A 21,633-nucleotide genomic window follows, 5' to 3' on the forward strand; every position below is an offset into this window, starting at 1 on the left:
CAAAACCAAATTCCTAAGTTCTCTGAAAGGCAATAGAGCCTGCATCTTAAAGGTCCCTTGCACAGGAGCTGGATGAGCCAGTGTTTTTAGGCTCTATCAGTATAACCAGTGGACCTGCAGGGGAGCTAGAGTTTCATGCTGCAGCAGCCCACTAGGCTTTCCAGCAGCCTGTCAGGCAGAGTTCCAGGGCAGCTTTGAAAAATGTTTAGTTTATGAATTCAGTATTCTGACTTGTCAGAAATTCTGACCACGTGCACTTGTAGGTATCCTATGACATTGGCCCAGTTTCCCTGACTTTACAGGTCTTTCTTGCACATCATTGTGAGGTACACTTCTGATTTTCTAGTGATCCTGAGAAACTGACAGGTAATGCTGCCAATCAGAAGAAGACATGGCATATACTTTATCGCCCACTTGCCATCAAGTGTTAATGCATTAAAAGCTCATGCAAGATTAAAAGTTAAGCATGAAAATCTCTCTTCAGGAAAGTGCATGTCTGATTCTAGAATGCTCTTTCAAAAATGTAAATATATAGAAAAATCAATTTATTATAAAGAGGCAGTTCTTCTGTAGCCCATGACAAACTGGGAACCTGCCATAAGTTGTTAGAGAAAGTTTTTACAAATGAGAATCCAACATGATGCAGTAGGTGGATGACAAGTAGTTCCTGAAGTTCTGCCAGGTGCCATCTTCTTTTAAAGTTATAGTGAATTTACAAGATCATCATCAGTCCATTCTTCCTAAAATGAGTGGGAAGAAAGAATCAAGTTGAATATCTTTTACACTTGTTATTACAAGCATACACAGTACAGTAAAAGCTGTGTTATCCAGCACTTTATCACCTGGAAAGCTCTATAAACCAGTATTTCTGATCACTGAAAGTCCAAATTATAGGCCAGTTGGTGCAGGGCCAGCAGGCTCCATACCTGGCTCCCCATGACTCCCCAGAAGTGGCGACATGTCCCTGCTGCTCTTAGGTGGAAGAATGGCCACGAGGGGTTCAGGGCACAGGCTCTGGAAGGGAGTTTGGGTGCAGGAGGGGGGGCTGGATCAGGGCAGCACTTGCCTTGGGCGGCTTCCAGAAGATGTCCCTGCTGCTCCTAGGCAGATGCATGGCTAGACTGTTCTGTCCAATGCCTCCGCCCGCAGGTGTCGCCCCCACAGCTCCCATTGGCTGAGGTTCCTGGACAATGGGAACTGCGGAGCCACCTCTGCCTAGGAGCAGCGGGGACATCTCACCACTCAGATCCGGCACCCCTGCCCCGAGTCCCCTCCTGCACGCAAACTCCCTCCCTCTTAATTGGAATTTTTTACTTCCTGGCACCTCCCACTCCCCCAACATGGCGAATACCAAAGCTTTTACTGTATATGCTCTACTATAAAGACTCCAAATACTACAGGGGTAGCTATGTGATACCTCTCAAAGCACATGGAGTAGTAATTTGATGTTTAAATATAAACAAAGCAATGACTAGATGGCATAGATGAACTGTTACATCACAAAACCAAGTGGAAACGTACTTTTAACACAAAAGGTTTCTTTTACGACAATTTATATCCTTTTAAGATACTGAACCATGCCCACAACCTCAGAAAAAGGTGTAACTCACTCTTGTCACTGTGTAGAACCACACTGTCGAGACTACAGTTTTACACACCCAGAGGCTATTTTTGTTAGTATTCATATTCTGTACAACACAGTATGTGAATAGTACAACAGATAGAAGCACAGCAAAGGAAGAATGAATACTTACCCTCACAGTAATTCTGGGGGTTTTGATGGTGGTGTCCACATGTGGTATGCCTACTCCTGAGATCAGATTATTTTGGTCAACAGTGTCCATTAGGACTGTCCCTGTACCCTGGATATCCTCCCTCTCTCACTAAGGACATAAAAGGCAAAGTGGACTCAACTTTCTCCCTATTCCTTTGCCAATTCAGAATCCAACTTGACCAGGACTCCATCTAGGACTATAGAATCAGGGAAAGAAGGCAGGCTGTAGAATCCTTGTGGACAACACCTTTAAGAATTACTGTAAATGTATGTAACCATTCTTTGTGAGTTATTGTCCACATGTATTCCACTTATAGTGACTATCAAGCAGCAACCTCAGTCAGAGGTGGGTGCTAGAAATCCTAATTAAATAACGATTGCAGGATGGCTCTGGTAAAACGGGCATCAGATACTGAGTCCTCAAGTAACCCTGGGTGAAAGCGTACACTGATCCCCTTGTAGCTGCTCTGCAAGTTTTGAAATTGTTATGCTCTCCAAGAAAAGCTGCAGAAGATTCCTGAGCCCAGGGGGAATAGGCTCTAAGCTGCATGGATGGATCTAATCTAGCTAACTCAGAGCATGATGCAATATAATTAAATGCCCATTAGGTCAGGCAATATCCACCCAAAAGACTGACTATTCACCCTACCTGTATCAAGGAGCTCCTAAAGCAGAGGTGGGCAAATTGCAGCCTGCAGGCCTGGGAGGCTGGCTCCCAGCCCCTCCCCCGCTGCCACGCCCCCACACCACCAGCACTCTGGGTGGCGGGGTTGCATGTTCCTGCCAAGTAGCACGGCAGCGTGTCTGGCTCCGACCGGGCGGCACGGCTGCCAGACATGCTGCTCTGAGCAGCATGGTAAGGGGGCCGGGGTATTGGATAAGGGGCGGGTAGTGCCAGGGGGTAGTTAGGGGACAGGGAGCGGTTGGATGGGGGCAGAGGTTCTGGGGGGCGGTCAGGATAAGCATGGGAGTCCGTCAGGGGGCGGGGGTGTGGATAAGGGTCAGGGGAACAGGGGAGGAGTTGGATAGGCGTGGAGTCCCAGGGGGCCTGTCAAGGGGCAGGGGTGTGGATAGGGGGTCAGAGCAGTCAGGGGACAGGGAGTGGGGGGGGGGGGGGTTGGATAGGAGGTGGGGTCCTGGGGGGGGTGGTCAGTGGAAAGGGTCGGATACAGGGCAGGGGCCAGGCTGTTTGGGGAGGCACAGCCTTCCCTACGCAGCCCTCCATACAGTTTTGCAACCCCAATGTGACCCTCGGGCCAAAAAGTTTGCCCACCCCTGCCCTAAAGGTTTTGTTCTGTCAAGGATGTGCAGTTTAGCTTCCCTGTGGTTGGAGCAGTGTGGGGAAAAAAGTGGCAGATGAAGCATCAAATTTAAATGAAATTGAGATTTTTGGTAAGGCCTGAGGATCAGTGTCTTTGTAGACCACCACATATGGTGGATGAGCCCGGTGAGCTGATGTTATAGCTTCTAAAAAAGGCTGTTTTCATAGACAGTATAGGGCAAGTTGCTAAGGGCTCAAAAGGAGCGCCTATTATTAACCCAGCTGAAATTATATTAAGGTGTTAGGAAGATGGGAGAACTCACGGGGGGGGAGGGGGCACAGGGGAACCCATGAATAAGGCCCTTGAGAAATCTAGATTCCTTAGTAATGCCAGAAGAGATCACTCATCATCTGGTCTGACCTGATCTAGTAGGAGCATAGGAGAATGGTGTAACCCTGAATAGGAAGACATGCAGAGAATATCAACTCCATAAATCTATGTTCAGCAGTAGACTGTCATGACTGCTTTAGGGATAGAAGCCCCAGTATCTTCTATTTTGGGAGACCGGTAGTGTTGACCTGCCCAACTTCCTCCTCCATTTGGGCCGCATAGTCTTTTCTGCTCTGCATCAATATATTCTAAACTTCAGCTGAACAGCTTGCTTCAGGGTAGTTAAGCCAGCATGTATGTTATCAGATGGAACCTCCACTCTGAGATCACATCAGGTGAGACAGGTAATGTTATTGGAGGCCCAGATGATCAGTTTATTAGGTGCACATATCAGAACTGCCTGGGCCAAACTGAGGTTAAAACATGATCATTACTGTTCTGTTTAGACTCTCAGTATTAGAGAGTGACTATCCACTGATTCCATTTATCCCTAGAGTCCATGAGATAAGGAAAGCATCTGACAGGGAGTTTGGGCTCAAACCCCCTCTCATCCCCACATTGAGCCAAATATTTGGCATTTGTTCTGGTTTATAGTAAACAGGTCTGCTGCCTGGTATCCACTACCCACAGAAGATATTCTGCAGAATAAAATTAGTCCATTCATACTAGTATGCTAATTACTTGCTGAGGTGGTGGTCTGTTAGGTCAGACTTTCTGCAAGCCTGGTTAGACAGAGAGCTACTGCTTTGATGATCAATGCAACAGCTCTAGCCCTGAGTAGCTTCTTGCTCTCTCTGTTGAGAGAACACTGATACGTGTCAATCATCACCTGGATTGTTAGTTTATGTAACATAAGAAGAAATGCTGAAAACAGATGAATAGCTATGACCTCTAGAATGCTTATGAAGGGGAGTCTCTGGGATTTCCGAAGACTTGGTTTTGTAGGTGCTCTAGATGAGCTCTGCGTCCTAACATGGAGGCATCTGTTGCCAGCACCTTGCTAGGCAGAAGTGGAGAAAACAGTATTCCTTTGCATACCTGGAAAGGATCCTTCCACCAACTTAACAATGGAGAGTTCTTCTCAGGGAACCTGCATCCTCATGCCTTGGCAATGTCTGTTGGGTAGATACAGATTTCAAACAGGCTTGCAAGGAACATAAATGGAGTCTGGCATTCTGTATAACAAGTGCAGGAAGCCACATGACCCAAGAGTCTGTGGCACACTCAAAGATGGCTGTAGGTGAGCCTACAAATGGTGGGTGAGGTCCACTATGGTCCGGATCCTCTCTTGCCGTAAGCTCTTGCTGATCTGTAATCTAACACAGGCCCTCTGCAATCTATTCTTTGAGTTGGCAACCATAACTGGGACTTCGTTGATCCTGAATCCCAGTGCGATGAAAAGACAGAATTGTTCAACTATTGCAGTGATCATCCTAGAATTAGCTAGTCATCAGGGTAAGGCTATACCTGGATCCCTTGCTGCCTCAGGTGAGCTGCCATGACTGCCAAGAATTTGAATACCTTGGTCTCTCAGCAGCACAAAGGGTAAGGACGCTACTGGTAGTGAGATGCTCCCACTTGCACTATGAGGTCTTTGTGTGGCAAGTGAATTGATACATGAAAATACACATCTTGTAAGTCAAGAGCTACAAACCTGTCTTGGATCTAATGAATGGATTATAGAGACATGGGGTTGCCATCCTGAATGTGAAACAATGGATGAATTTGCGGAGGCAGCTCAAATCTAGAATTAATTAAATTAACCCTACTTCTTCAGGATTAGAAAAAAAATGGGAGTAAGACATCTTCCTTCTGAACTCCAAGGACACTTCTACTTCTCTGAGATTTAGAAGAGTACTTTTCTTGCTTTAGCAGAATCTTATGAGGGGTCCCTGAAGAGGGATGTGAAAAGAGTGGAGGATTGGAAGAAACTGGAAAATTGAATGGAATACCACCCCACACTTATGATCTCCAAGACCCAGCACTAGTGTAATAGATTCTAGTGCTCAAAAACTGAAGGAAGGGTACTGATTCTCCAGAAACTCTGTATGGCAGTCAGCAAGTCAAATTTGATGCCATGAGGTTGATGCAGGCAGTTCAGTAAATGAGAATGCAGCAGAGGGTTTTCTGCATTTGAACCTCTGCTTCTTTCTCTGCAGCTCCTATGATCTTTGTGGACTAACAACATAGCTTTTGTCTGGAGCAGTATTGTGACCTAGCCTGCTTTCTCCTGAAGACTGGCATATAAACTAAGGAATGGAGAGTGGCTCTTGAATCTTTCAGAGAGTGCAGGGCTTCATCCGTTCTTGCATTAAAGAGGTCACAACTTTCAAATAGGAGGTCCTCAATTGTCTGGACTTCCTTAAGGATTTCTAGAGACTGTAACCATGAATCCCTGTTCATAGCAATGGAAGAGGCCACTGAATGGCCTGCAGTGTCCAACACACATAATGGCACCTGCAACGATGTACAAGCTACCAATTGCCCCTCAGATACAATGGACTTCACTTCATCCATGTGTTGAGGGGGTTTTCCAATCAAATACAACACTTCATCCCAATTACTCTGACAAGAGCACCTGGTAATTTACAATGCACAAATGCATACTTGATTTGGGAAGAAAAATTACTCTAGTTTTTTAAAAAATGTCTCTTGAAAGTTATTTTTGGGGTCCCTGCTGCCTGGATCTTTCATGCACTGCGACTGCGACCGCTACCAGCGATTCAGGAACTGGCACACGTAAAGATATTCAAATCCATCTGAAAGAACTTGCTAGCACCTCTTTGCCTTTTTAGAAGTGGGTCATCCAGCACAGAGACATGGCTCCAACAGACACTGCTGCCAAATAAATAAAATAAAATAAAATCTGTTCACGTGCATGAGGCACATGCACACGAGTAGAAGAATACATGTGGACAATCACTCAAAGCACCACCTCCCTAGACCTGAAGGCTTGGTGGCTATCAGTATTCTAGGGTACATTATGATTTAAACAACAAAAAAAGTAAACATGACCCACTGCAGTAGAAAAGCAGGCGATGTATGAAATCATGAAGCAGATCTCTTATTTAAAGGTCTACCATCAGGTGGTGGTTACAGCATAGCAATAAGCTTATATGGGTCAGAAAAAAAAGAATCAATGTGATTTCTCTCTGGTAGTAATTGCCTCTGTTTTCTTAAAGACGTGGTTTTAAACAGGTACAGAGCAAGAGAATGGTTAATTCATATTTTGTTTTGCATTTCTCATCTTTTCTTCAAGAAAATTTCGCATGTGAAAAACAGACAAGACACCAAATCTTAATTTTACCAAGCGCCATTGTTCCATAAAACAAGTTTTGAACAAGTGTAACATTATGGAATGGCTCTTTTTAAAAATATACAAATTTTTGCAGTTTTTAGTATAGGAATATTGTTAGAAAATTAAGGCCAAGATCATCAGGAGTGTTTGGCAATTTCAGAAGCCCCACTAAAGACATCTTGCCTTCAACGGGTGGATGCTCAGCAAGACCCAGGCCCCTCTAAGGTGTCTTGCTAGGACACTAAAAATCATTCACTTTTTAAAATCATGGGCTAATTTCAGCAATTCTCAAATTAAGAGACAACTAATGACAGCTCAAGTTTATGAAATATGGTAAGACACTAACTTCCATTATGAGTCAATAACTATAGGAAACAGAGGCAGGTCTACACTAAAAGTGTAGATAGACCCCAGTAATATCACTTAGGAGTGTATTAAAACAAAACAAAAAAAACCCCCACGACACTCCTTAAGTCCACACAACTCCTGACATAGACCGCACTAGGTCAATGGAAGAATTTTTCTGTTGACCTAGTTACCACCTTTCAGGGAGGGGGATTAACTACAGCAATGGGAGAACCCTCCCCATCACTGTAGCAAATGTCTACATTTGAACTGCTACAGCAGTTCATGTGCAGACATTGCTAGAGGGCCCTGTATTTTAGTTATAGGATACAACCTTGACTGTCAACCTCACCCAACAGGCTTTAAATTTTCAACCATGACAGACTTCTTCAATTCCACTTAATCTAGCCAATTAAGCATTTCACTGCTGTGGAAGCAGAATACATTCCGCCTTCTGACCTTTAATCTTACAAGAATCCAGTAAGAGCAGTGATTTCCCCATCTGTTAGCATGGGGCAGCATTATCCAATAGGGTTTACCCCCTTCCAAGGTCCTACCCTGAATATATTCTACAAAGCCACAACTCCTATTTGTAACGACCAATTACCTCCATTCTGCTATTACTTTCCCATATGGCAGTTCCTTAGTGCTACCATAACAAACCCAAATCCCTACGTCACTCCTAATTTACAAAAAAATTGCAAGAATGAGGGTAGTACAAGCTAGCCTTTAGTATGTCCTTACTTTCCTTCTGTACTCCAAGCCACTAGAACTTCATTCAACACCCTTTGCTACCCACTTTCTGGACTGAATTCCTAAGTAACTTATCTACTTTGTGTTGGCTCCCATCTTGGGGACAGGTGAGAACTAGAAAAGGTCAGCAATGCTGACCAGAAAAAAAAAAAAAAAAAAATTGGTATAGCTTCTAGGTGAAGCCAGTCCAGTTTCAGTCTGCTTCATCCTAATTTTCAGAAGCTAGTTTCCAGATACCATCTAATCTGAAAATTAGCTGATTTCCTAAGAGTGAAAAAACAGTACTTGGCTTCTCACAAATTACTGTAATTAGAACCAACAGTGAAGCTGTTTAATAAACTACTCCATCCTATTGGGTTCAAACTGTACATATGAATAAAGTAGTTCTTCCTATTGCATTGTTCAGTTAAATTTATGAGACAGACTTTCAAAGAATAGCATAAGCCACAAGTGTAAAGAAAAAATTAAAATGTTACCAAACCAGAATTCTTGCCAGAGCTTGGTCTAACTCCTCAGGGTAAAGGCTAGCAAAAACCAAAGGGTAACATATTACACTGAAAGGAGAGAGATGTTGAAGAGCAGTACACCAACTCCTTATGGACAACAAAGCCATGTCAAGCCCTTCTCAGACTGACTACCACTTTAACTTAGATCACAGAGATTCCTCATGGCCACAAACCCTTTCTATAAGAAGTTGTGATGGAAATAAGCTAGAATGTATAAGAAATTAGGAGACATGTTTTTACTGTTATTGTAAAAACATCCAGATACTAAATAGCCATTTTTGAACTGCTTGGCTTGTGAAATGTTCACTACTGAAAATGTCCAAAACGTTTTAACAGTATTCACTAACAAGAATGATAAAATTTGTTATTAGAGAAAATATGAAAAGTGCTTCTGCAACATGTCCACTAACCTCATCCATTTTAGATTTCTTTGTAATATATTCATCATCTTCATAGCCCTTCCTCTTCTTTCTAACCCCCCCAAAGAAAAATACAAGATATTTAGACATTTGAGAGAAAGTTCAGCTCCAATACTAGCCTCTTTCTTCCTTACCCTTAGCATTTTTAAATTCGATCTCTGTTGCACATTTCTTGAATAAAAAAATGCAGTTAGAGTTTCACTAATGCTGGAAGTTTCTTGCCACTTCACTTTGCTACCTAAAAGCAAAGTCTTAGATCTTACATGGAATAGTATAGTTTTACAATCTGCACAAAAAGACTTTTTCATTCATAAGCCGATCTTTTTCAGTAAAAAAGGGAAGCATCAGAGAAGGGGGTCAGCTTATGAACAGGTATAGAGAGGGAGAAGTGGGACACAGTCCCTCCCTGCAAAAGAGGGAGCAAGGAGAGGCAGCACAGCCAGCAGAGCCAGAAGGGAGACGGCTGCAGCCATGCCACCCAGCCCGCTGGAGACGGCCTCCCCTGGCCCTCCCCAGAGAAGGTGGGAAGGGATGGATGGGGAGAGTGTGGGGGTCCTGGGATAGGGGTGGGGTCATGTGTGGGGTGGTCACAGGGATTACTCCCCTGACCCCCAGCTTCTCCCCCCGCAAAAAATTTCTCCACCATTTGCTGTCCCGGCCCGTCAGGGTAAGCAGCTGCCGCACCAGGACACTTTGTTTACTTAGGTTTACCTCTCTGCCTGCGGACATACAAGGTAAACAAACCATCTCTGCCCACCAGCGGCTTATCCTGATGGTCCAGGAGCCAAAGTTTGTTCACCCCTGAATTATAGGGTCGGCTTATGAACGGGTCACAAAAATTTTCCATTTTTACTCATCCATCTTGGGGGGGAGGGGTCGGCTTATAAATGAACTGGCTTATGATAGAATATATCCGGTATATTTTACACAAATTTGATTAAAAGGATCTCTAAGCCCTTGATAAACAGATTGTTAACTACACCCTTTTAGGCAACTGTTAATAACCATTTTTAGATAGATTAAATGGCACATAGAGGTAATTTGCTTCAGGTCCCATGGTAAGTCAGTGGCCAGAAAGGGGAACGAACCCTGGAGTCCAAGCCCCTACTTTAGCAACTGTTAGTGATATTGTTTTGCACATTAAACATTTTATTTTATAAAAAAGTACGATATTCAGTCTAATAAATTAAACCAATTTTCATTTTTATCTGAATATATTGTACAGTGCAAGGAAAATTAACATTTTATAAAAGCTAGCATATCACTGCAGAAAGTGATAGTTCCAACTGGTAGTGTAGGAAAGCAGAAAGTCAAAACTCCTTAATGCTCCAAATCTCTACTTACAAGTTTGTATTAAGAGCAAGTTCTGAGCTGTGACATTTCTCTAACTTCTGCTTTAGAACAGCAACCTCCTCAGGCCGTGGTGGTTCATATTTCTTTATGAGATTTTTCATGCCTATAGAGGTAACACCACAAGTTTTCAAAGTAATGAATTAGTTGCAATAAGTTAATTAATTCTCACAACGTTCTTGTAAGTTATTCCAAGAGTCAGTGGCATAGCCATGATTAGAACTCAAGAGCCCCGCCTCACAGCCCTGACTTAGTCCAATAGACTAGACTCTCTTCAGTGTACTAAGCACAAGATACGACTCAAACCACATTTCTATTTTGGAAAGATCTAGTCAAATCAGAACAGTTTATAAAGAATTTGGTGGCACAATCTGAAGGCCCCTTCAATAGGGCCATCTCCTCTTGCCTTTGTAATCTAATGAAGGTATCAAAGCAAGCTTTTCAACAGATATCTAGAAGCTGCAATAGTACATGCACTGCACTACAGACCATTTTAATTAGATTGAAAGTTTACCAGATAAAATCTTTTTATTTGACAAAGCAAATATTAGGTATTTGAAAAAAAAAAAAAAAAGACTTCTTTCAAATGGCTTAGTAAACAAAATCTCATCTTGGCAAACCAGAAAATACTCTTAAATTTTAGAGAGCCCAAGATTACATGTGTAAGAATCTTAACAGTCACTTTACGTCAGAGGATTTATTCTAAGTTGTGTCAAGATACAGTGTAAGCTCAGAGCAAAGAACTACACTGAAACTAGTAGGCATCATGATTCTGGATCTCCTCAAGGCCAAGTGATAATGCAGAGCTAGCATTACTGTACTAGAAAGCATCAGGAAATGTTGATACAGTGCAGAAAGTAAAAAGTATATCAAGTCTTAAAAATAAAGATTAGTTTCAATCTTGTTAAAATACACTAAATTAGTCATCTTTCAGCAAGCATAAGAGAGAGAACATGGCCTTATTTTTTACCATTACCAGTTTTCTGTACCACTGGTATGTTTGCTTTTTTAAAATATATATATATATTTTTTCTTGTGTCCTAGCCTAAAGGCAAGTTTCCAATGAAAATATATGATGGCTGGAGGGAGAGAGTTTGATATATATAGATATCTAAAAAGATGATGTGAATGAACCTCTTTTCCCTCCCCTTTATTTTTATTATATATAAATAAAAATAAAGGGGAGGGAAAAGAAGTTCATTCACATTATTTTTTTTACATTAGAAATATCTAGTCTGGAAAACACTTGTGAAATAACAGTCTCACAAGGGCCAAGAAATTGGAAGTTCAGCAACTGAGAGGTGAAGGACTTTTTAAAATCACTGAAATCTTTTGACTGTTTTTAACACTTAACATCAATGACTAACATTTTGGAGATAAAGTCTTTGTTAAGGATTCAACGCACACACACACACACACACACACACACACACACACACACACACCCACCCCTTTCTATTAAGGTGTGATAGTTAACAATATGCATCAAGGCACGCAATGCATTCTCTAGCAAAACTGGATTTGACATTTTTGATGTTTCTAAGACAAAAACAAACAGAAATAAAAAATGCTTAAAATCCCTTTCAAGCCTTCTTTATATATCACAAAGCAGTTAATAAAAGGAAGCAAGAGGAGTCTTTTAAAAGACGAAACCTTTACAGGTCACCATTAAACTTTTATAAGTTATTTAGCTTAGAAAATGTACCCTCTAGTGGCACAAGCAGTATCCGCAGGTTTCTGCAAACTTGAAAAATGAGTAAAAGCAAATTGCTTGCATTTCTTCTAAGTTAACAGCAACCAAGAAAATATTTCACCCAAATTCACAAGTAGCAACAGCAGCAGATATCAAAAGTAATGCTCTCACTTTTCAAGAGTGCGGTCAATCCCCAAGACCTTGTTACAGATAAAAATATTGAGGCTCAGTGCATCATTACTAGACTCTTATTTTAATTTCATTTTTATTTTTTGTATAGAAAATTTGGTTTCAAATGTTTTAAGCTGCTAACTAGTTCATTTTGTGACCCCTTTTTCTATTAAGCTTGCAACAATTTTGAAGTGAGGAAGATTGGTATACAGTGTGTCTGGTGTAGGGTGTGTCTGTAAACACAAACCTGCTCCAAAGCCACCTCTTAAATATTTAGTTTGGGGAAAAATGCATACTTCTCAGCACAATGTTTACTTACATTTCATTCCATCTAGTAACTGGGACAGAGATGTTCTGTTTTCTTTCAGCGCAAGACACTCTGATAAATAGCTACAAAAAAAGTAAGAAAAATGTGGAATTCTAGAGTTACTACAATAAATGATTAATTCAACACATTCTTCATAGCTGTGCCATTGTTATTAATGTAAATGACAAACAGTGTTAAGCTCTGACCGTTAAAGCTTTATGATGTTAGCAACATGACTGAACAAACTTGTTTTCTATAGTAAAATATTTTTTTCCCTTGCATAAATAGCTAAATCGAACACCATTAAGAGAGGCAGATGGGTTTAAAAACTGAACTGCTACTAAAAATCATCATGGCCTTTAATGTTGCAAAATAGACTTTCATAAGTAAACTAAGTCATCTTCCCAAATCTGTAGGCAATCTGCTCTGAGGTGTGTCCTTTCATCTAACTGGGGTATTGATACAAGTCTATGTTGATGGTTTGTTTGTTTTTTAAAGTCACTATTTCATTGCTGATCACTTAAAGAGAAACATTCAGTTTATCTACTTATCCATTCTTGAAGTATAGTGTTTATATATGCATTTCTACTGTGCCAATCACAATGGTATTATTGGCAATAGCGAATAATATTGTTTCAATAATGTAGGAGTCTGAAACTTAATCTGCTTCTGTTTGGCAAGTTGTAAAATAGCTCAGAATGACCACCACATGAACTATGACCCTTCTTTTTTCACTTTGGAATAACATTTTTGTCCCAGATCAAATGACAGTTTATGCTCGAACGTCCAACAAAACACTTCAAAAATAGAGACAGGCTCTGTAGTATATGAAAGTAAAAGCATAGATCAGTTTTACTGAAAATGAAATCCACGTGAGTACCATTCATATTACCAATACCCCGGATGTCACTCTTTGGAATTTAGTTTCTAACCTACAATTTGTTTCTCTTAATACTGTCTCTGGACAGAAGTTAGAGCACTTGTAAATAAATATTATGTAAACACAGGGCTCACAAGGTGAATTTAAACAGAGTTTGAATTAACTTAAAATTCAGGTAAAGCCCAAAATATAGTTATTTACCAACGAAGCAGGAAGCAATCTAGTGTAGAGAGGAAAGACTTACAGCAGTTCCGATGCTATTGGACTACAATAATATTTTGCAATCACATAAGACCGCATCTACAGGAATGGTGGGTAGGCATTATAACCCCATTCTACAGGTGGTATAACTAAATTAGCTCTACCACAACAGTAATCTGGTGACATGCAGAGAATCAAGGCCAGGCAATGGAAAAGACATTGCGCTAAAATTCAGGACCTCCTAGCCCTGCGCAATATTACTGTAGGCCATGAAACTGGGATACATCACGCTTATCAAATGGAAACATTCAAACATTTTTGTGCTTCCTGGGAAAACACATCAGTTTGTATAAGAAAACCATACCTATACGTTGGTTGGGAGGGGAAGTTACTTTTCCCCTCCCACATCATTCTCCTCTTCCTCAAACTGCTTTTTGTTCAAAACTTAAAACAAGAGATTCACTTTAAGACAGAATTCAAACATGGACAGTCCAAAGAGTGACACTTTTGGAAGTTATGAGTGATCAAACATGGGGTATAGTGAAAGCCATTCTGCATTCTGAGTTACAGTGGTTCTGACCTGCAGCTATTACAGTAAATGTAGTCACATTCAAGGTATGAGGTTACGACATAACCCCATACTCAGGGGCACTATGAGGCATAAGACAAAGAAAATTGCCACACAATTAGTATAAGTATCCAGTGTAGCCACATTTGTTAGAATATCTATAAATAAGTGCCTGGTTTAATAGATGTTTTACAAAAATCTTCCCCCTTCCCCCATTAAAGTTTACCACCTGACGTTTCAAAACTTGCTGAATCTTGTTTGGAAACTCCCCCTTTTAACTTTCAGTTGACACATACCATGGAAATCAACAAGGGAGCTTCTGCCAAATGGAGTGCCACTATCAGTTTAATTGGAAATTGATCAGCCAAACAATGCCAGTACTTTAAAGATTTTAGAGCTCTTAAAATAGGTCTACACTGCAATAAAATACCCATAGCTAGCCCATGTCAGCTGACTCTGGCTCACAGGGCTCTAAAATTTCAGTCCCAGAGCCCAAGCTCTAGACCAAGCATTCAGACAGCAATTTTGTAGCCATGCAACGGAAACAGCCAGCTGCAGCTGTTTTACTGCAGTGCAGACATACTCGTAACCACGTTTCTCTCGTTCGTTTCCAAGTATATGGAGCCGAAATATTAGCCAGAGACAATGGTTAGAGCTCTTGTAATTTTTAGCTGCTGCTGGCTAAGAGAACCTTCAGTTCTCACCGAAGCCAATGAGAATTAAGAATGCTCAGACCCTTCAGGATCACGCTGAAAGTCTGTAGTGCTTTAACTGGGCCACATGAGATACGATTGGAGGAAGCAAAGACTCAGAGGAATATTAAAGACAAGACACCTATTTCTTATCTAGTGCAACATTCTGTTTCCAACAACAAAAGAAAAAATAAATAGTGATACTTCACCATTTGAAACAGCCAGTTAAGTGTCTCGTTTCAGAGACTATTTATTCCCTATGAGTCAAATACACAGGTATACATCTGTATAAAGATATCTAGCACCTGGAACAAAAATTAATTCCAGCAGCAAAATCAGTCATTTAAGCCATAACTCTGGAAAAAAAAAAAAAAAGTCTACCTTTCCATATTAATTCCTGCCCTGGAAGCACTAGATAAGATGGCAGTGAGAGCTATCTGTGAAGGTGTAAACAGAAGGTAGGCATCTGTCAGAGCTATTCGACTGAGAAAGTCATCAGCTGTTTTCCTCAAGACCTCAGGATTCTCCAGCAATGGATAACGAGTCTAGAAAATAAATATTCAGACATTACTTCTGCTGTGTTTTAATCTTATTGATACACGACCTCAGTGTAAAATTGTTCCTATTCTTCTGTATGAAAGTTTGAGACATATGAATCAAAAGGGCATTTTTAAAAACAAAGTTTAAGAGGGTATCTTATTCTAAAAGCTACCCTGCAATGTTTAGTGACCACATATAAAGCAGAGATTTTCAATTCAGATGTGTTCCCACTTATTACAGTATAAAACCAAGACTTTCTAGGATACATTTTACATTAGAGAATGACAAAAGATGAACACAAATTCGGTGTATGACTCATGAGATTTTCCCCCACACATGCTAACTTATTGTATACTGAATATTGTAACACGAAGACTGCTTCTGGTTAACAAATCGTCATACAGAGCTTTCCCTCCTGCCCTATTCTAGCATATTCTAACTCAGAGGTTCTCAAACTTCACTGCACTGCGACTCCCCTCTGACAACAAAAATTACTACATGACCCCAGGAAGAGTGACTGAGACCTGAGCCTGCCCGAGCCCGCCACCCTGGGCAGTGGGCCCAACGCCTGTAACCTGAGCCTTGCCACTCAGGGCTGAAGTCCTTGGGCTTCAGACCCGACACTGGGCACTGGGGCTTGGGCTTTGGCTCCGGGCACCAGCAAGTCTAATGCCAGCCTTGGTGATCCCATTAAAATAGGGTCACGACCCACAGTTTGAGAACCGCTGTTCTAACTTGTTAAAAAAAATGGACAGTAATACTGTGGTCCTTCAATTCAAGAGTCACACACGTGACCAAGTTTTTTTTCCAAAAAAATACTAGCAGCCATATAACCTCCACATATTTGATCCACTACAAAATGGGCCCCCCAGGCAATTGCCACAATACTTTGAAATATTAACAAATATGGTATTATAAAATGAAGTTAACATTTTAAAGAATATTAATAAATACCTAACTTGGTACCAAGTTTTTAAATGGTGCAGGGAGGAGAAAGAGTGTAATTAAAGTATTACCTTCAAATCAATTAAAAATCCCTCAAATGGTCTATAAGGGTTGTGCACTATAAGATGGAAGTTCAGCTGCTGAATAAGTAGTAATTCATATTCCAAGATCTGTTCAAGAGCCTTCTCCTGACCTGTAGGGTTCTCTCGAAGGTTACCAACAAACTGTGCACTGGACACATTAAATTCATCTACTTTACATGCCAAGAATGCACATGTTAACCTTGGAAAAGAAGTATAATAAACATAATTTAGTTCTGTGGCATGCATCATGCTGTTATCATATACAGACATTCTGGTTCAGAGTCTTTATTTCCCCTTTTTGAAAGGAAGAAGTGTTTTGAAGAATACAATAACCTATTCCCCAAAGGAAAGTGACAAAACTTCATTATTCAGATTCTTGTTTTATATAAACAGGTAAAAGTCCAGGCTCTTTAATGTCCTCGAACTTTCATAAGTTATCTGATATGACAATATTGACAAACATTAAAAGTAAGATTCAAAGTGTCCCATTACTCACATTATTATTCGAGGGTGATACTCCATCACTGAGTTATTGAGGTAAAAACGTTTGAAGTACATAGTAGCTGTTCCCTAAATATAAAGAGTCAGTAAGGGCCACTTGAGCAAAACAGCACATAGGTAATGTTCAACACACAGAATGTACACATTTAAAAAGACATTTCAACATTCCATGGGGCAAGTCTATCTAAGGTACTTATCTGCCCCCACCCCCACCCACCATAAAACCAGCACCTCCCCACCTTTAACGTATTTATCCTCAATAACTCTGCTAGGTATTATTACACCTTGCACCCTGCCCACACAAAAATAAATAGGGTGTGTAAGTACACACATGGAACTGAGGCACAGAGAGCTAGATCCACAAAAGGACCTAATGGCAAAGCAATATTATACTTAACACATAAGCAATCTAGTGGAGAGTATTTCAGAGTAGCAGCCGTGTTAGTCTGTATCCGCAAAAAGAACAGGAGTACTTGTGGCACCTTAGAGACTAACAAATTTATTAGAGCATAAGCTTTCGTGGACTACAGAAGTGGGCTGTAGTCCACGAAAGCTTATGCTCTAATAAATTTGTTAGTCTCTAAGGTGCCACAAGTACTCCTGTTCTTTTTTTAGTGGAGAGTAGAATCCTCAGCCCTGAATAAGGTGCCTAGGCTCCCCATAAAACGCAGGGGAGAGTTAGGCACCTAAGAAACAAATCCTTACAAGCCAGCAAGCTGAGTGGTGAGCAATCTAAGCTAGTCAGTGGAAAATACTGAGGCAAAGGGCAAGAGCTAAGTCCCACCCCTCAAAGGGACATAGGCACCGAGACTGAAGGAGGCACCTATCTCAGCTCAAGATTCACAGCCATGAACTCTCCCCTGGAGTTAGGCTCCTAAACCAGGTCAGCGCACTCTCACAAAAGACAACCTCACATACAGCAGGCCCCCCAGCCACTGTAGTCAATAGCCTCATGGAATGCCTGTTTTGAACAGGGATTTGAAGCCAGGTCTTCCACCTCACAGGTAAGTGCCCTAACCACCAGGCTATTTGCTAGAATGGAGTAAGCTCTCCCACTGAAGCTGTTCCTTTGCTCTTTTGTGCTGATTAGGCCTGCTCTGAGAAAATTGGGCCCAACAGGTAAACCTAGAAACCAGAGAAACACCTAGTTTAAGAATTTCATCAGAACTGGGAGCAAACTTAAGGTGGAAAGCTGCTCAGTGCATCACAACAGTTCTGCACATGCATACCGACAGAAACTTTGGCATCTTGGATCACTGGACACCTAAAGGATTAGGCAGCAGCTGAACAGGAGTTTTGTGAATGTCAGAGGCATCTAATTTTGGATTTAGGTGCCTTAATCTCTTTGTGGATCTAGAGATAAGTGACTTGCCAGGGTCACATAGGAAGTCTGTGGCAGAACAGTGAACTGAACCCCGATCTCCCAAAGCTCAAGATAGTCCTCTCTATCCATTAGTCCTCTCTATCCATTTCACATCAGCATCTTGATAAAACACATTGACATGCAATCCAGTATATTTTTTTCTCCTATTTACTTCATGTCTCTATTGCTATTCAATTTTTCTTTAGATGCTTAGCTAAAATGTTAATTTGTAAGAAGAAGTTCAGATTTCTCCAAATGTAGGCAGGTAGACAGCAGTCATTCTAGAAAACATGTCATTAATTCTAAACTAAGAAGTACCTTTCATACCACTGAATCCCTTGTGTAAGCCTAAAATTTTCTCATGAGCCTCCTTTCCCCATAAACCTCTATCTCCACTGTTTAGTTTTAGAATATTTCATCTATGAATCATGAAAAGCTTCAGCCTATCATTTGAGAAGCAGTGCCCTGGATGTTGGAGAAGATATGCTTTAAAATAAAAAAAACAAAAAACTCAACTACGTTTCTAGAATAAACCCTACAGGGGTTTACCTTTGTCACATTTAGCACAAGTGTATGATATAATAAAGGTTTAAAGTGTGTCAAGCCCAGAATTACACAGAAATTCAGATTTAGAGTTTCTTCTTTCATTCTTCAATTCATTTCTACTGTCAAATTTTGGTTTTGTAGGATGAAACCTAGCTCTCTACATACAATAATCTAATAATATAAAGAGGTGCCCTAGAGCTAGATTCACTAAAACTGGTTCAGGGAGGTGTAAGTTTCCCTCTCTTCTAGCAAGAGCACTTTTTCCCCAGGAGACAGTCAACCTGAGCAAGAGCAGATTAAAAACCTGCCAGAGACTTTTCTGGCCGGATTCAACTCCCATTAAAAAGCAAGATAGATTAGATAGATTCTGGATTATTCCTTCTAATAGCTGTATCCATGATGCCAATCAAGTCAGACCCTCAACAGGGAAAAAACCCTCCCACAGCTGAAACAGAGGACAAAAAAAGCTTGCAATACACAGACCTAAAAAAACAATGAGGGACGTGTCTAGGGCCCCATGGGCACTTCACCTCCTGCTCCTTTGGTGGCTGTAAGGATCAAGTCCTTTTATTCCCCACAAACCGAACATGTGGGAAGATGGGGCAAGTGCCCCCACAGTGCCCTCCCCACGGTGCTGAAGATGTGGGTCTCTCAAGAGAGGGGCAGTTTGCAAAGGAAAGGCTGCGTCCCTACGCTTCTCTTCGGCAGACCGATCAATTGTACACAACTCACCACCACGGATCTGGGCATAGCAGGTTTGAACACGGAGCAGAAATCCAGCAGTTTCCTCTCATAATATTTACAGATTGCCAACTCCTCCCGGGGCTCCATAAGCAGCGAGTCGCTCGGCCGAGCCTGTGGGAGAACACGGGCAATTTCACCGCGGGGCGGGAGCCTGCAGCGAGGGATCAGCAGCTGCTTCGGGCCCCGGCCGCGGACCTTCTCCGTGCGCGGGGCACAGCAGCAGAGGCTGCCTGCACCGGGGCCGCCACAAGAGGGGCGGCGAGATCCCGGGGACACTCCCGGGCCTCGCCCATACCCGCTGCTTGGCGCAGCTGTTGCCGGCCAGCAGCCGGGGGGGAGCCGCGCCGAACACCCGTGACTCGCCGACAGCTGCAGTCACGGTGCTCCCTCGCGCCCGGCTCCCAGCTAGGGTGTCCCCGGGACCGACCCCCAGACGACGACGTCCCCGTCCCGAGCCCAGGTGCTGGCTCTGGCTGGGCAGGGACGCGGCGGGGCCGGTCGGTACCTTTCCGCAGGCCACCGCTTTGCAGCGGAACTTGCGGTTGGCGTCGGCTCGGCAGCGGGCCAGTTCCTCCTCACTGCGGAACGTCCAGTGCCGCCTCTGCGTGCTGCTGTGGTACATCCCGACCGCGGCCAGCCGACCCAGCGCTCTGCAACCGGCACCCGGCGTGTGTACGCCACCAACCCCAACAGACACTCCAGGGAAACTCAAGTCAAGCCCCGCCCCCCGCGCGTCATCCAAATCCGACATATCCCAGCATGTCTCGCGGCACTACGGATCCAAGCGTGTAGTGCGGCTCGTCGAACTCTTCTCCCACCAAGCTCTGCAGTCCCCGCGAAACTACAATTCCCAGGAGGTGCAGCGACACAGCTAATGGTTTCGGTAGTTCCCAGCGTTCCGTGCTCTAACCGGAGGCAAGCGGTTACTGGGCATGCTCAGTTCGGGTGAGCATGCTCAGTACACCCAAAGTAGGGAATTGGGAGCGAAAGCGGTTTGCTTCGTTACACAGAAAATAGAAATAACTTCCAGCAATTTTTTTTTTGTATTTTTAGTGTTTGAATAAAGGGAGTTCCAAAAAAAATCAGTTTCCAGAAAAATTTACAAATTTCAGTAAAATTCTTCCCACATAGCTGCAGCTCTGCAGCAGCCCACCTGGCAGGCTGCTGGGGAGGTTGGAAACCCTAAGAGTCCTGGCTTCCCAGCTGCTTGCCAGACAGGAAGTTGTGCAGCCCAAAGACCTTTGGTAACAGCCTGGCTGGCTGCTGGGGCCCTAGGAGGTAGGTAGGCAGGTGAACTGGGAGAAAAGTTTAAACAGAATCACCACATCCCCACTAAACTTTTCCATTAGCATTAGCATTTTTGACCAAAATATATTTTGTCAGAAAATTTTCACGAGCTGTAGCTACTACCACAACACAACACACAAGTAATGGTTATTAATAATAAAAAAGTATTTTCTCATCTGCAACCAAGTCACAGGAAAGAGAAAAGTCTGTAAATGTTACTGAGCCTCAAATCCCCATTAATCTGTTGCATCCAGCCATATCAAAGCTCCTAACTCTGTGGGTACATATGTCTATACGGCAATTGAACACCTGTGGCTGGCCCGCTCCAGCTCACTCAGGCTCATGGGGGTTGTGATAAATAAAGTGGGTAGATAAGTCCCTTTGATGGACACCCATCCAGCCAGATAGCTGTAAAATCTCTCTTGGTAACTGTTCTTTACTTGCTTTTACCTGTAAAGGGTTAAAAAGTTCCCCAGGTAAAGAAAAAAAAGTGGGCACGTGACCAAAAGAGCCAATGGGAAGACTAGAACTTTTTAAAATGAGGAAAGAAACTTTCCTTTTGTCTGTTGTGTCTCTCTGGGAAAGAAGGGAACAGGGGGCAGCAGGAATGCTGTATAAGGCTTGAACCAGGTATGGAAATTCATAGATTCTAGGGCTGGAAGGGACCTCGAGAAGTCATCGAGTCCAGTCCCCCCCCTCATGGCAGGACCAAATACTGTCTAGACCATCCCTGATAAACATTTTTCTAACCTACTCTTAAATATCTCCAGAGATGGAGATTCCACAACCTCTCTAGGCAGTTTGTTCTAGTATTTAATCACCCTGACAGTTAGGAACTTTTTCCTTATGTCCAACCTAAACCTCCCTTGCTGCAGTTTAAGACCATTGCTTCTTCTTCTATCCTTAGAGGCTAAGATGAACAAGTTTTCTCCCTCCTCCTTATGACACCCTTTTAGATACCTGAAAACTGCTATCATGTCCAAACTAAACAAACCCAATTCTTTCAGCCTTCCTT

General features: G+C 42.3%; 1 protein-coding gene across 2 annotated transcripts; it reads right to left on the reverse strand.

Moving 5' to 3' along the window:
* Positions 1-528: 528 nt before the first annotated feature.
* CCNH (cyclin H) lies at positions 529-20,197 on the reverse strand. 2 transcript variants are annotated; one of them, XM_005288150.5, is made up of 10 exons: positions 19,837-20,197; positions 19,320-19,442; positions 16,674-16,747; positions 16,166-16,376; positions 14,991-15,154; positions 12,281-12,351; positions 10,092-10,203; positions 8,739-8,799; positions 4,465-4,541; positions 529-740 (listed from the first exon to the last, which is right to left on the reverse strand). In XM_005288150.5, the coding sequence occupies exons 1-9, from the start codon at positions 20,080-20,082 to the stop codon at positions 4,488-4,490; spliced, it is 1,116 nt and encodes a 371-aa protein (XP_005288207.3). In that variant the 5' UTR covers positions 20,083-20,197; the 3' UTR covers positions 529-740; positions 4,465-4,487. The 2 variants fall into 2 exon arrangements, with proteins under 2 accessions (XP_005288207.3, XP_005288208.3); XM_005288151.4 differs by lacking the exon at positions 4,465-4,541 and having other exon boundaries at positions 19,837-20,195.
* Positions 20,198-21,633: the final 1,436 nt, after the last annotated feature.

This window comes from Chrysemys picta, chromosome 6 (genome assembly GCF_011386835.1).
Source record: "Chrysemys picta bellii isolate R12L10 chromosome 6, ASM1138683v2, whole genome shotgun sequence".
In the NCBI taxonomy this organism is placed as follows: Eukaryota; Metazoa; Chordata; order Testudines; family Emydidae; genus Chrysemys; species Chrysemys picta.

Coding starts and splice junctions, on each gene's coding strand:
- CCNH (XM_005288150.5), bottom strand. CDS start 20,082: ATGTCGGATTTGGATGACGCGCGGGGGGCGGGGCTTGACTTGAGTTTC. Junction 19,443..19,836: donor AAGCGGTGGCCTGCGGAAAG/GTACCGACCGGC, acceptor GTTCTCCCACAG/GCTCGGCCGAGCGACTCGCT. Junction 10,204..12,280: donor GTTACTAGATGGAATGAAAT/GTAAGTAAACAT, acceptor TTACCTCTATAG/GCATGAAAAATCTCATAAAG.